At 35.4% G+C, this 15,493-nt stretch overlaps 1 protein-coding gene across 2 annotated transcripts; it reads left to right on the top strand.

The window, feature by feature from the left end:
* The first annotated feature begins 11,129 nt into the window (after window positions 1-11,129).
* LOC142349546 (very long chain fatty acid elongase 5-like) lies at window positions 11,130-14,673 on the top strand. 2 transcript variants are annotated; one of them, XM_075401178.1, is made up of 4 exons: window positions 11,130-11,190; window positions 11,542-11,767; window positions 13,818-14,003; window positions 14,219-14,673. In XM_075401178.1, exons 3-4 carry the CDS (start codon window positions 13,833-13,835, stop codon window positions 14,519-14,521), a joined length of 474 nt encoding a protein of 157 aa, XP_075257293.1. In that variant the 5' UTR covers window positions 11,130-11,190; window positions 11,542-11,767; window positions 13,818-13,832; the 3' UTR covers window positions 14,522-14,673. The 2 variants fall into 2 exon arrangements, with proteins under 2 accessions (XP_075257293.1, XP_075257294.1); XM_075401179.1 differs by lacking the exons at window positions 11,130-11,190; window positions 11,542-11,767 and having other exon boundaries at window positions 13,782-14,003.
* Window positions 14,674-15,493: the final 820 nt, after the last annotated feature.

Genomic DNA, 15,493 nt, shown 5'->3' with positions numbered 1-15,493 from the left:
AACCAAAGGGCATGAATGAAAGCGTTTGACTTGCGTTTGAAGTTGAAGTTAAGAGTATAGTTTTGCAGATTAGTGAAAGAAAAGTTTTCTCCTTAATAATAGGAGTTGAAATAAACCAAAGCTCTCCGATAGCTTTATAGTGGTTTGATTCAAGTTTAAACAGTTAGATTTTTTAGTCGGAAAGATTGAACTGAGACTTAAAAAAGTAAAATTCCAATTTTCTTGTCCTAACCTTAATGTCCTATAGGACACCAAGTTTCGGACAAAAAAGCATTTTACTTTCACATTCAGTCTTTCACACAAAGTTCTCTGCCTCGAAGTTTTAGAGAACCCACGGTATAAATTTTTTGGCTGAAACTGGAGGCACGTGGAATGCTAAGTTTTGCGGCCCTAACTTAGCGGCCCACTCGCACTAAGGAAACATAATTTTTGGCGGTGAGGCCAAACCCACTAATACTTTTGACATTTCCCATCAAAACCTGAAACGAAAGCACTTGGAGACAATTGGAGCAGAAAATGATTGAAATAGCTGAAAAACAGGAAAAATTAGAAAAATTGACAAAAACTTCTCTTTTAATAATTTGGAAAACTGTACTCTTAATTTCAATTATAATTAAAGTTTAACCCCCTTCGTACCCTTTGGTTCTCTTAATAAGTTAGCACACAAATCTTAGCCCCCTCGGGCCTTGTGCCCAGCACTCGGGAGCAAGCGCCCTCGTGTAAGGGCACTAAGTCCTTCGGCCACTAAGATTCATGTGCTAACATATACTAAGTGACCGATGAAACCGTACCCTGGGGTCTCTAAATATACTACGCATCAAATTTAGGTTCTAATATTCTACTGATCACGGATGCACGTAAAAACGATAGGAAAAATCCAATTCTCTGCTGAAAATGATTCTTGAAGAGTTGATGTTTGATGCAAAATTCTTTTATACTTACCCCTTTGAATACGTTGAAGATTTGCCCCTATTGAGATGGGAATTGCTAGGTGTTGTCCTTGTCATATACCTGGGGATTATGATTCAAGATAATTTCCGCCATTCAACAAAAATAAGGTAAACTTCACAATCGTTATTATTTGGTTTTAAAACATTATGACAACGAGATCGTACGTTCTTGAAACTAGTTCACAATAAATCTTTCACGTGGAAAGTGACTGAACATACACAAAAGGACAAAGCTCACATTGAAAAATTCAGAAGAGAAGAAATTCATTTTTTTGCTGATTCGAATGTTACAAAGCTGATATTATTTCGTGGTCATTTTTGCCTCTCTCATATATTTCTCGTTTTCTTAAAAACAAATAGTTTTTGCAACAATGAATTTGCTAGCTGCAATTGCTTTTCCAATATTCCATTGGCAAAAGTTTGCCCAGTTTCTCTCATTTGGAATCGAACCTATCCCGGACTGAACTGCAAGTCAATATCAGTACTAGGCACGTCAAATTGCAAGTCTTATATCAGTACTGATTCAGAGGTATGATAATGTCACTTTTTACACTTTTCAGCGTAAATGCAAGTCTTGGCTAAGACGTGCATTTCTAAATGCAAGTCTTGGCCAAGACGTGCACGTATAAATGCAAGTCTTGGCCAAGATTTGGCACGTCTAAAGAACGTCAACAATAGCCGAAAAAAACGTCACAAATGGCCGAAACAACGTCAAAAATAGGTCCAAAAAAGAAGATTTAAGAGAAAGAAAGAAGGAATTAATTTCTCCAAATACTCAATATAAACAAACTTTTAAAAACGTCAGTCAATAAAGAGACTAGGAGGGGACAGACAACGGAACAAATTGTACTCAACACTCTGCCCTTCAAATTTTATGATAGAACAATAGTAATTTGATTGTTGTGATTTGATCTAAACCGAGATCACAAAATTATATCAATATTAATTCGAGGTAACTCATGCTTTATAATAACAAATTAAAACTGCTTGCCTGGGAACTTACGAATTGTTTTCTCTAACAATTCAGTAATCAAAACAAATGAAGTCAAAAACTATACAAAATAAACAACGAAAAAGGATAACATATTGAAGAAATGAATTTTTCTTACAAGAATATTCTATTTTACTGTAACAAAAAATGTTCTGTAATATTCTATATACTTCTAAAATATTCTAACCACAAATACATCAAATCAAAAAAGAACTATTCTTCTTGAAAATAAACTCAACGGTCCAATGAGAGAACCAATTAATTTATTCACATTTCTTTAGTGGTAAAGAACTGAGAGCCTTTTTCAAAAGAAACTAATATACAACGCGAAAAAAAACCATACTAATGTTTCAAACTTTTCTCATGTTTATTGAAACAATGCTTGAACAACATCAGCTATCAAAAAATTCAGAACTTACATTTGGTTCTCCTTAGAAAACTAATGTCACTCATCAAAATTTAGCAAAAGTAAGCAAAAGTATTATTAAATATCAAAAATTTCAGAACTTCAGGTATTGATATAGCACCAATCAGATGACAACATTGTAACACGTGAAAACTTATATTATATATTGGAAGCTTATTTTGATCAAGGGCTATCGGATTTTAATTAATGAAAATAAAAGTCAAGACAACAAAACAAATATAGTGATAAGATAGGTAAGAACAAAAAATATATTTAGTTTTCTAGGAAAACAAAAATACAATCACAAGAATATTTAACTTTGAACTTAAACAATTGAAAAGGTTCCTCTATGAAACTATCTTTTCCAATGAGATATTTCACTGCCCGTAAGATGACAATGTGGCAAAAAACAAAAATTAATAACTCAAAATCAAAAAGTGTTTTAAATTTCAACAAAATATCCAGATTGCAAGTGATTAATATTCAAAACTATTGACTGAGCAACGGATATAGTTTTATTTAGAAGTTATTTGATTTTCATTGAGAGAGTGTTAGGCTTGAATGTCAGTAAAACCCAGCATAAGCAAACCAAAATTGGCAAATGGGGTAAACTTTCAAAAATTGAATAAGGACACATAGTGTCAAAGTGAAAGACTATTCACATCTGTCTACGATAAATATATCGGTCGGTAAAACTGACAGAACCAAATTCCAGTAAAGCAGTTAGTTCCCTCCCCATCATTTAAACAGGGATCGGAACAATAGTGGTTTGATCGTTGATTAAAGGTTTCATCGATGTTAATTTAAATTGATTTTATGAAATGATATTACCCCAAAAAGAGTCTCACATCACCTTGAAGCAACATCAACAACGAGATTTAAAGAGTTAACCCCTGTTGTTATAGTTAACTTAACATTCAAAATTTTGCAACACGGGAAGTATCTCGAATTTGGTCATATTTAAGTTTTGAAAAACAGTATCAAAACCTATCTATGGTAAATGAAATCTTGAATTGTTTTAATATTAGGAATTTGGTGCAAGTCAGACATGTTTTTGCTAATGATGCTTGGACAATTGGAGAGACGTATGACAGGGTAAAACCTGGTTATTAATTTGGTGCTAGCTATGGTCATTCAATTTATGTAAAAGAAAGAAAGAAAGAATTAATTTCTCTAAGTACTCAATATAAACAATTTTAACACACGTCAGTCAAAGGGGAGACTCGAAGGAGACAGAAAACGAAACAAATTATTCTCATCACTCTGCCCCTCAAAATTTTAATTTTGAATTTTTTTAAGATTAAATGAATGCATGTTAATAATCAAATTTCGCACCATTTCCAAAATCATTAAGGAAAACTTGTGCTAGAAAAATCGATTATGGTACTCAAAGTTTTTTTTTCTTTCGTAAAAAGCCAAGTTATTTCCGATAGTGTTGTAGCATGCACGTATATGCTATTATAGATTTAACAATTACAAAGCAATCATGTGTTTTACAAGCTCTCTGTTGTTAATTATGTAAGAGTCTTTCAATTTGTGATAAAAAATACTTATGTCATTAACAGTGCAGTTATCAAAAGTAGTGCTGAAAATCATTTTGTTAACAAATCATAATATTTTGCGGCGCAAAATTGCACTGACATTCTTCCATCATTTTTTCTACAAAGAGGTTTTATGCGAAACTTTATAAGAATCATTTCTTATACATCTCTTGTTCTCAAACGTAATAGATCAATAAAGTGTTTTTCAATGCATTTTATATATAGAACTCAGGACAAACGTGAGCATTTCGTGGATATGTTGCTCGAATACTGACAATATTTTGTGTCTGAATTATATCTTCAAAATGATCACGGCTGTTACGAAATTAAATAAACCTTTCATATGTTTTCTGCGGTAGATGAATTTTCCAAATTTGAAAATTTTTTGCAACCATATACTGGAATACCCGGTTGTTTTTTGGATTTATATTGCTTTTGTTTTAGCGAATTAGCAACTTCCTTGCAACGTATTTTCTTAACTTACAAATAACACTACACCGTTTACCGAGTCTTTTGTTAACAATATCAAAATGAAACTTGAACGTCAGTTTAGAATCTAAATATGGACCAAGCTAATTAGATCTTTGTTTAATAGTATTTTTCATACAATATTGATGATTGGAAGCACTAGCACTTAGATTTAATTGAACTGTTTTATCTAAACTAAAAGAAAATTTGTTTGCTAATAGCCAACTGCCGATTTCATTGAGATTCAAATCAATGTCCTCAAGTTTACATCCAAAAGATGATAAATTAGTGTCATTGGCAAAGAGAATTTTGTTTTCGAGTTTGAACCACGGGGTAATATCATTAAAACGAACAATGAATAAAAGAAGTCCTAAGACTGATCCTTGGGGTACGCCACAATTTAATTTTCTCGAGCTTCATAAGAATCCATTTGACTTGCACTCTTTGGTACCTATTCGACAATTTTGATGCAAACCACTTGCGACAGTTGCTGCGTATACCATAGTATTTTAACTTATGCAGCAAAATTTGATGATTTATCGTATCAAACGCCTTCTTTAGATCAAGAGAAAATTTACTATTAACTTAAATATGCAAGTTCAAATCCTTCTAATGAAGTCATCCATGGCAATAACAGTAATGTGTTTCAGGCGGAAACCAAATTGTTTATTCGCAAACAACAGGTTATGCTCGAAAAAATTATACAATCGGTTTCACATAATTCTTTCAAAAACTTTACTACAAGTAATAAAGCAACTTGTGTATAGAACTCAGGACAAACGTGAGCATTTTGTGGATATGTTGCTCGAATACTGACAATATTTTGTGTCTGTGAAATATATCTTCAAAACGATCACGGCTGTTACGAAATTAAATAAACCTTTCATATATTTTCTGCGGTAGATGAATTTTTTTCCAAATTTGAAAATTTTCTGCAACCATATACTGGAATACCCGGTTGTTTTTTTGGATTTATATTGCTTTTGTTTTAGCGAATTAGCAACTTCCTTGCAACGTAATTTCTTAACTTACAAATAACACTACACCATTTACCGAGTCTTTTGTTAACAATATCAAAATGAAACTTGAACGTCAGTTTAGAATCTAAATATGGACCAAGCTAATTAGATCTTTGTTTAATAGTATTTTTCATACAACGCTGATGATTGGAAGCACTAGCACTTAGATTTAATTGAACTGTTTTATCTAAATTAAAAGAAAATTTGTTTGCTAATAGCCAACTGCCGATTTCATTGAGATTCAAACCAATGTCCTCAAGTTTACATCCAAAAGATGATAAATAAGTGTCATTGGCAAAGAGAATTATGTTTTCGAATTTGAACCACGGGTTAATATCATTAGAACGAACAATGAATAAAAGAAGTCCTAAGACTGATCCTTCGGCTACGCCACAATTTAATTTTCTCGAGCTTCATAAGAATACATTTCACTTGCACTCTTTGGTACCTATTCGACAATTTTGAAGCAAACCACTTGCGACAGTTGCTGCGTATACCATAGTATTTTAACTTATGCAGCAAAATTTGATGATCTATCGCATCAAACGCCTTCTTTAGATCAAGAGCAAATTTACTATTAACTTAAATATGCAAGTTCAAATCCTTTTAATGAAGTCAACCATGGCAATAACAGTAATGTGTTTCAGGCGGAAACCAAATTGTTTATTCGCAAACAACAGGTTATGCTCGAAAAAATTATACAATCGGTTTCACATAATTCTTTCAAAAACTTTACTACAAGTAATAATGCAACTTGTGTATAGAACTCAGGACAAACGTGAGCATTTTGTGGATATGTTGCTCGAATACTGACAATATTTTGTGTCTGTGAAATATATCTTCAAAATGATCACGGCTGTTACGAAATTAAATAAACCTTTCATATATTTTCGGCATTTGCTAAAGCTCTTGGGAAATTTCCTCTAATGAATGGTAGATTAATGAGATATGCTAAGTATGGAGCAGTAACATCTGATCTGATTTTCACCAGGACGTTGCTTATATTGTCAAGCCCGGAAGAAGACTTATTGCCTAATCCATCTAAAGTTTTTTGTACTTCCTTATCTGATGTTGGATAGAGGAGCTTTAACTTGTCATTAAAAGGTAAAGTTTGGAAGGGAACATAAGGCAACTTACTTGAAATATTTATCTCAGCATCAGCAAAAAAATCATTGAATGCGTTTGCAATCTCACTGTCATTAAGACATTCAACCCCACACTTACGTAAAAAGTCTACGTTTTTTTTCCTATGCTTTTACCAATTAGATCATCGAAAAACGTTTATAGAATTTTCTTAATAATAATATTTAACTTTTAACTTAAACGATTGAAAAGGCTAATCTATGATACTATTGATTCCAGTGAGATTTTCCAATGGCTGTTTGATGATAATATGGCAGAAAGAATGACATTAGTAATTCAAAATTTAAAAGTTCTATCAAAATTTAAAACAATCAGTTTGCAAGTGGTCAACATGATAAACTGTTGACTGAGGAGATAAAATAGTTTAATTTTGGCCTTGTTTATTTTTAGCGAGACGCTGTCAGGCTTTAGAGTTAGCAAAAAAGCAAAATAACCAACCAAATGTTGGCAAATTCTAGAAAAATTTTAAGAAATTGAATATGAATACATAGTGTCAAAGTCAATAGACTGCTCGCAACTATCTACCATAAATATATCGATCTGTAAAAAGGACAAAAATCCAGTTGAGCATATAGTTCCTCCCCTCGCTAAAACCGGGATCTGAACAAAAGTGGGTTGATTGTTGATTAAAAATTATATCGATGTTAAATTAACCTGATTTTTTGATTTGATATCACCCCAAAAAGTGTCTCATGTCGCCCTGTAGCTACATCAACGAAGAAATTTAAAAACTTTTAATTCATTTAGATAATGTAGCATTCCAAATTTTGCAACACGGGACTCAAATTTTGTTATAGTTACGTTTTGAAAAACAGTATCAAAACCTATGGTAAGTGTAGAAATTTGGTGCAAGTCGGTCTCGTTTTTGCTAATGATGCTGACAATTGGCGAGACGTATGACAGGGTAACACGTGGTTGTTAATTTGGTGCTAGCCAGTGTCATTCAAATTATTTCAGTGCATTAAATTAAACTGAAACTTCTTTATTAGTACGGCTCTTGTCACAGTTTTTACGCTAATTTCAGAGCTGCATAGCATATTTCATTCTCTTCTTTTGCATGGAGCTATACTTTTTATGATTTCAAAACTTTCAGAAAATTTTTCGACCCAAGTAGGTCAAAGCACTAATTTAGAATTGAAACGACTGAAAAACGCCACAGAGAATAATACCAATGGGTGATGACTATTACCGTCAACCATTTTAGTCAGTCAATTGATGTGGCAATATAGCCAGTTACGTCAACTCATTTATCCTAGGATTTCATTATTTCGGCACTCATCTAATGATCTTTTTTATTGGATTGCGCTTGTGCAATCCATGTTGTTTAGCGTAGTTGTTTCTGCATCTGAGGCAGCCAGGAATTACTACACTAAACATATGGTTCCGTTTAAGATTAGTTCTCAACAGACCGAAATAACATTTGATTGAAGTAACTATATTTTCGAGCTGAAGTTTCTCTGTTGTACGCCCAAATGAGCGGGAAGCATTGTACGCACTTGAGGAGGAACCGCAACCAAAAATTTAGCTTAAGGTTAAATGGAGAAAATATAGTTGAGAGATTACTTTTACCTCAATTGCATCAATAGTTTTCTTTAAAAAATTCAGTAAATTCCAAGCAGAGGTGCTCATATCACATGGGAGGGTGTACCTAGGCTGAGGGCTCCTCAACCCCTGACCACCCTGATTAAATCAATTTGGGTTATATCAGTAACATGGGAGGGGTGGCGCCCAGGTTGAGATTCTTGACCGAAGACCGCTCTGATCTGACCAAGTTCGGGAGGGGGAGGGGGAGGGGGGATCGTAACATGCCATGCATATTGTGCCAACAGGAACTATTATAATCAGCTGGCTTAAGTGACGCGAGCGCTAGTGTTTCATATACATGTTTCCTTTGGTATGCGTCGGATACCATTTGAGCACGGTTGTTCGTCGGCAACAGTTCAGAACTTTCGTGAGACTTGCTTCACAAATCTTCTTTTGCTACCATGAAAAAATCGAATTTTTTCTTAACCATAATTTGTACATAGATATCAACATTATATTTGGTTTCAACAATCTGACAGTTTTGAACATTGCACATGTCTCTGGAACAACAGTAGGGCTGATGGAAGCCATTTTTGGCAGACATGATCGCGACATGAGCTCTCAGCGCGTGTGCCACCCCCTCTCCCCTGTGATATGGCCCAAATTGGTCTAATCAATGTGGCCTGGTGTTGAGTAGTTCTCAGTCTGGGTACCCCCTCCCTCATTTGACATGGCTCAAGTGGGTCCGATCAGAGCTCGCTTGTGTTGAGCTCCACAGCTTGGTATGTATTGAATCTTTTTTAAAAAATATTGATGCAACTGAATTAAAAAAAATCATTGAAATATATGTTGCTCTCCATTTGACCTTCAATAAAAGTTTTGGTTGTGTCAGACTGACGTTGGCTCGTTTGAGCGCACAACAGGAAACGTGCTCAAAAATACAGTTTTTCATTCTAATATTACTTGACTAACAAACTTGACTAACTTTCAAACGAATCGCTCTAAATCGAACGAGACCATATATTTAGTCTCGTAATTTTTGGCTGCTTAAATGACGTCCGATCACAGCACCACCATCCCAAACGGTCAAAATTAACGGAAGACGGAACACCCGCACAGGTGAAAATTATCTAGAATTTCACCTTCAAAGATGTTGTAGGGAAAGCTATCTGCAACTTTTTTTATGCAATTGCGAGTAGAATTAACTAGAATTTTTGCAGTTAAAATTCTAAGAGGGTGTAACCGCAAATTCTGGGTAACTTATTTAAAAATTGCAGGTATTATCGAGTGCTTGCAGGTATATTCTAGAATTACATTGTACAACAATTTCCATTCACAATCCAGGTAAATTTACCTGCTTTTTATAATCAATTTCCTGCAATTTTTTACAGTATTGGTCGCACTTAACCTTGAGTAACACACAGACTGCGGTATTTAATTTTATAGTTCATAATTCATGCGATTGTTCAGATCTTGGTTCTGTTTGGCCATCAGTAATGACTGCAGACTTGTGTTCTGCCTTCACCTCATACACACAACACTCAGTTTGGCTCTAACTGTTTTGGCTATCATTTCATATGTGTCTGTTGTCATCTTCTCATCTTCTCACAATTGGAATTTCTGTCAGCACTCTAGAGTAGAACTGCAACCTTGGAAAGAGGAGTTCAGATTTGACACCAACTTGGCTCTCTATTGGGCTAGGGCTATGATCAATTAATACTTTAATTTGAAAATTTTGAATTTTCAGCTTTCTGGATTATTTTGAAGTTGCAGAATTCAACTTATGAAAAGCTTTAAAACTCCAGTGAGCGCTAATATTGACTTTACGTACACCGTTCAGCAATCCAGATAAAATGGATTTAAAATCTTAGGACCAATTATTGCTGATGCAAGTTTTTTATAAGTCGAAGTGTGGTGAACCTTGAGTTTCAGGTTGTAGTACGGGAAGGCTTAACATCCTTACATATAAAAGTTTATTTAACGGCCGCAGTCAGCCTCTCAAAGGCTATTGGCCGTTGGCTAAAACAATTATTTGAGGTATTAGAATTTGTGCACTCGATTCCGATACTTTTTGATAGAAACTACAGAATGCTGTAAATCCACCGAAAACTGCGGGAATGGAAGGAGAGGAGAGAAGCGTTCCATTGCAACCCCATGTCATTGTAATATACGCTTGATAGGCCCCCACATTATCATATCCTAGATTTTTAAATTGCATTTCAGTGACAGTTTTTCTATCATTTTTCACCCCTGTCCACACCCCAGCCGGTCAACAACGACGTTCAAATTAGTGTGGGAAATGACCATTTTTGATCTTTAATTTTAGGAAATGATTGTTTTTGATTGTTTTCGATCGTTTTTGATCGGTAATGTTAGGAAAAGATTGTTTTTTATTGTTTTCAATCGTTTTTGATCGGTAATTTTAGGAAAAGATTGTTTTTTTATTGTTTTCGATCGTTTTTGATCGGCAAGTCTAGGAAATGATTTTGAACGTTTCTAGGAGATTTTGTTTCTGAGAGTTTGTTTAAGAAAATATCGTTTCTGAACGTATGACAGTTTTTATGACAGTTTTGAACATTGCACATGTCTCTGGAACAACAGTAGGGCTGATGGAAGCCATTTTTGGCAGACATGATCGCGACATGAGCTCTCAGCGCGTGTGCCACCCCCTCTCCCCTGTGATATGGCCCAAATTGGTCTAATCAATGTGGCCTGGTGTTGAGTAGTTCTCAGTCTGGGTACCCCCTCCCTCATTTGACATGGCTCAAGTGGGTCCGATCAGAGCTCGCTTGTGTTGAGCTCCACAGCTTGGTATGTATTGAATCTTTTTTAAAAAATATTGATGCAACTGAATTAAAAAAAATCATTGAAATATATGTTGCTCTCCATTTGACCTTCAATAAAAGTTTTGGTTGTGTCAGACTGACGTTGGCTCGTTTGAGCGCACAACAGGAAACGTGCTCAAAAATACAGTTTTTCATTCTAATATTACTTGACTAACAAACTTGACTAACTTTCAAACGAATCGCTCTAAATCGAACGAGACCATATATTTAGTCTCGTAATTTTTGGCTGCTTAAATGACGTCCGATCACAGCACCACCATCCCAAACGGTCAAAATTAACGGAAGACGGAACACCCGCACAGGTGAAAATTATCTAGAATTTCACCTTCAAAGATGTTGTAGGGAAAGCTATCTGCAACTTTTTTTATGCAATTGCGAGTAGAATTAACTAGAATTTTTGCAGTTAAAATTCTAAGAGGGTGTAACCGCAAATTCTGGGTAACTTATTTAAAAATTGCAGGTATTATCGAGTGCTTGCAGGTATATTCTAGAATTACATTGTACAACAATTTCCATTCACAATCCAGGTAAATTTACCTGCTTTTTATAATCAATTTCCTGCAATTTTTTACAGTATTGGTCGCACTTAACCTTGAGTAACACACAGACTGCGGTATTTAATTTTATAGTTCATAATTCATGCGATTGTTCAGATCTTGGTTCTGTTTGGCCATCAGTAATGACTGCAGACTTGTGTTCTGCCTTCACCTCATACACACAACACTCAGTTTGGCTCTAACTGTTTTGGCTATCATTTCATATGTGTCTGTTGTCATCTTCTCATCTTCTCACAATTGGAATTTCTGTCAGCACTCTAGAGTAGAACTGCAACCTTGGAAAGAGGAGTTCAGATTTGACACCAACTTGGCTCTCTATTGGGCTAGGGCTATGATCAATTAATACTTTAATTTGAAAATTTTGAATTTTCAGCTTTCTGGATTATTTTGAAGTTGCAGAATTCAACTTATGAAAAGCTTTAAAACTCCAGTGAGCGCTAATATTGACTTTACGTACACCGTTCAGCAATCCAGATAAAATGGATTTAAAATCTTAGGACCAATTATTGCTGATGCAAGTTTTTTATAAGTCGAAGTGTGGTGAACCTTGAGTTTCAGGTTGTAGTACGGGAAGGCTTAACATCCTTACATATAAAAGTTTATTTAACGGCCGCAGTCAGCCTCTCAAAGGCTATTGGCCGTTGGCTAAAACAATTATTTGAGGTATTAGAATTTGTGCACTCGATTCCGATACTTTTTGATAGAAACTACAGAATGCTGTAAATCCACCGAAAACTGCGGGAATGGAAGGAGAGGAGAGAAGCGTTCCATTGCAACCCCATGTCATTGTAATATACGCTTGATAGGCCCCCACATTATCATATCCTAGATTTTTAAATTGCATTTCAGTGACAGTTTTTCTATCATTTTTCACCCCTGTCCACACCCCAGCCGGTCAACAACGACGTTCAAATTAGTGTGGGAAATGACCATTTTTGATCTTTAATTTTAGGAAATGATTGTTTTTGATTGTTTTCGATCGTTTTTGATCGGTAATGTTAGGAAAAGATTGTTTTTTATTGTTTTCAATCGTTTTTGATCGGTAATTTTAGGAAAAGATTGTTTTTTTATTGTTTTCGATCGTTTTTGATCGGCAAGTCTAGGAAATGATTTTGAACGTTTCTAGGAGATTTTGTTTCTGAGAGTTTGTTTAAGAAAATATCGTTTCTGAACGTTTTGACAGTTTTTATGTTTGATATCAACGCACGCAAAAGTCCGCGCACAAATTCATCACAAGGTATTATGTAACCATAGTTCAGATGGTTCAATCAAGGCTAACCCTTTTTAACTAATTTTTTGTCTAATTGATGCGAAACGAAGTATGTAATATACGTAGCAATTATATAAGTCCTGTGGTCTTTTCCTTTTAAGCGATTTTTCGCTTGACTAATTTTGCGTCCGACAAGTTTGACTTTTCGTCCTGAAAAACGGGATAAACTGGTAACGCCCGAAGGACATTAAAGGCTATTAGAGCCTTTCAGCTTACTAGACTCTAATTATACACTTAAACGAAACTGTTTTGGAGTACGGAGTAGGTTCGGGTGCTGCCCTTAGAAGCCTTTTAGCGAAATTGTTCTGAGGATGATAAATTTGGTGAAGGAAAAATATACATTCTTAGTTGTCCAATTTTGCGCTCAAATATTCCTTTTATGGTTTTGTTTCTAAATAGGCAAGCTTCTCATAGCTGGTATTAGAAAAAAAAAACAATTGCGCTCAAATATTCTCCTAAAAAATAACGGTTCAAAAACGGTTATACCGTTAAAATTAACGGTCAAAAACGGTCGTCTCTTTATAAAATAATGGTTAAAAACGATTATTTTCCTAAAATAATAACGGTTAAAAACTCATTTCTTACGTTTAAAAAGCGATCAAAAAACTGTCATTTCCTAAATAAACAACCGTCAAAAACGGTCTTGTCCTAAAATTAACGGTCAGAAGCGGTGACTTTCTACTATTTAAAAACGGTCCTCTCCTTAATATACTGCTTAAAAACGAACACTTCCTATGTCGATAAAACGATCAAAACCGTTCAAGACGAACAACATAAACATAAGGGCTTTGACCGTTTTTCCCTAAAAAAACGATCAAAAACTATTAATTCTGATGTTTTTTGGCAAAATTTCAACAAAGGCAATGAAAAGCAAAAGAAGTAATCATTTTCCACCGGAGAAATACGCTCAAGGTTCTCCTATTTTTTTCGATATAATTTTATGCTGTTTTTTAGAGGTAGGATAAATCATGTTTCATATTTTTTTTGCAAATGATCGTTCAATAAACATTTGACCTTGGTCTTAATAGTTTCGAAATGCATTTGTGTGAAATGTCACCTGTGAAAACATTCAGCATTGTGCTTCCATTTCATTCCATTTTAGCTCCAGAGTAGAACTATGTGGGTGCATTACATGAGCTGTATCTACTCTCTCTTAGCGACAGCACTGTTTGTGTCTATGGGCAGACGACACTTTAATGTTCCATCTGTTCACATACATCACATTGTCACTCTTGTTCTGGTATGGACCAGTGTCAAATACCACCCATTAGGGTTTGCTCTCATACAGGTAGATAGTTTTAAAACAGTTGAGTTGCCTCAGATGAAAAAAATGCCGGTTCTCGATTTAAAAAAAGTAGCAGGACAAGTCCAGCAATACAACCAAGAGAATTGACAGAAAACCTTCGAACTACTCTACCTGACCAATTGATCAAATTGTTTACAAACAAAATGCTTTGTTTTCATTTACTTTTCTCAGTTTTTGTCAATTCGGTTCCTTTTCAGGTGCTTCTGAGTGCCCCAGTCCACTTCCTAATGCATCTCTACTCCTTACTCCACATCCACCACAAAATCCGTCCTTTCCTCAGGTGGAAAGTGATCATTCCTCCTCTACAGCTTTCCTGCTTCCTAGTGGGATGGTTGAATTGTGTCTACTGCAGTGTGAACAAGGTGTACCGCGAAGACAAAGAGATCGCTCCAATTGGATTTATGGCTGTTTACATTGTTTATTTGCCGCTCTTGTTTTACCTGTTTGGGGGATACTACTGGAGGAAAAGACAGCAAAGTTTCAACCAGAAGAATAACTGAAAAAAGATGAAACACAACAGAATCAGATGATAACGTCAAAAAACTAGATCAAAAATGCTTCAAAATAGTTCAAGAACAGTGATTATGTAGACTGATAGTGTAGCTCGGTCTAAATTTACTTTTAATTGCAACGCAAATTAATTAGCAATTAGTTAATTGGCAATGATTCATGTTTTAGAGCCACAAAACGAAGGGGAGCAACGCTTTTATTAGGGACATTGTCGTTTTTTCTTTGTCGCGTCAATTTTATTTTTTAGATCTTTCCCCTTATAGCCCCCCATGAAATCATAACCCCCCATTATGGCATATTTACCACGATGGGGGGGGGGGCTATAGGTTATCTGTCCACTAAGGTGGGGGGGGGGCTATAATGGGAAAGACCCCAAAAAGTAATGGATAAAAAGAAAATGACAGCTGTCGGAGTCACCCACTTTTTCCAGCCTTGTGTTCAGTTCTCTTAACATTATCTCAAACTCAAATAACCCGGGAACAGGAATGACACTTAAAACACTCACGTGCACATTTCAAAATGCCAAAAGTCTGCAGTGCCAGACGTTACTACTTAGCCAGAAGTTGACTTCCGCTGACTTTCGTCATTTAAAAACGTGCGCGCTTCGTGTTTTAAGCATGGTTACGTGACTCTACTGGAGAAGTCACTTGGAAATTCTGACTTAATATCTCGAACCGTTTCGCGGTTCTCGATAACGCCAGAAGTTCTCAGTGACTTCAAGCTAAGTCGCGTAACCATTACTTCGATAACACACGGATTGTCACCGTAACTGGCACAAAAACGCAAGTTACCCCCCCCCCCCAGCTTAGTGGTCAGATAACCTATGGCCTCCAAAATCATGGAAATTTTAACATATAGGGGTTCTATAATTTCATGGGGGGCATAATGGGAAAGACCCCATTTTTCTGCAGAGAGTAGGCTAGCTAACCACACCAACATACAATTCAATTTACTCAGGACCC

The sequence above is a fragment of the Convolutriloba macropyga genome, chromosome 11 (genome assembly GCF_964194025.1).
Source record: "Convolutriloba macropyga chromosome 11, txConMacr16.3, whole genome shotgun sequence".
Taxonomy (NCBI): Eukaryota; Metazoa; Xenacoelomorpha; order Acoela; family Convolutidae; genus Convolutriloba; species Convolutriloba macropyga.
The sequence above is the reverse complement of the archived record's forward strand: the minus strand, read 5'-3'. Positions and strand labels throughout refer to the sequence as shown.

What these genes read in the sequence shown, in the direction of transcription:
- LOC142349546 (XM_075401178.1), top strand. Translation starts at nt 13,833, where the DNA reads ATGTGGGTGCATTACATGAGCTGTATCTACTCTCTCTTAGCGACAGCA. An exon ending in TAGGGTTTGCTCTCATACAG is followed by an intron (nt 14,004 to 14,218) that starts GTAGATAGTTTT and finishes GTTCCTTTTCAG; the next exon opens with GTGCTTCTGAGTGCCCCAGT.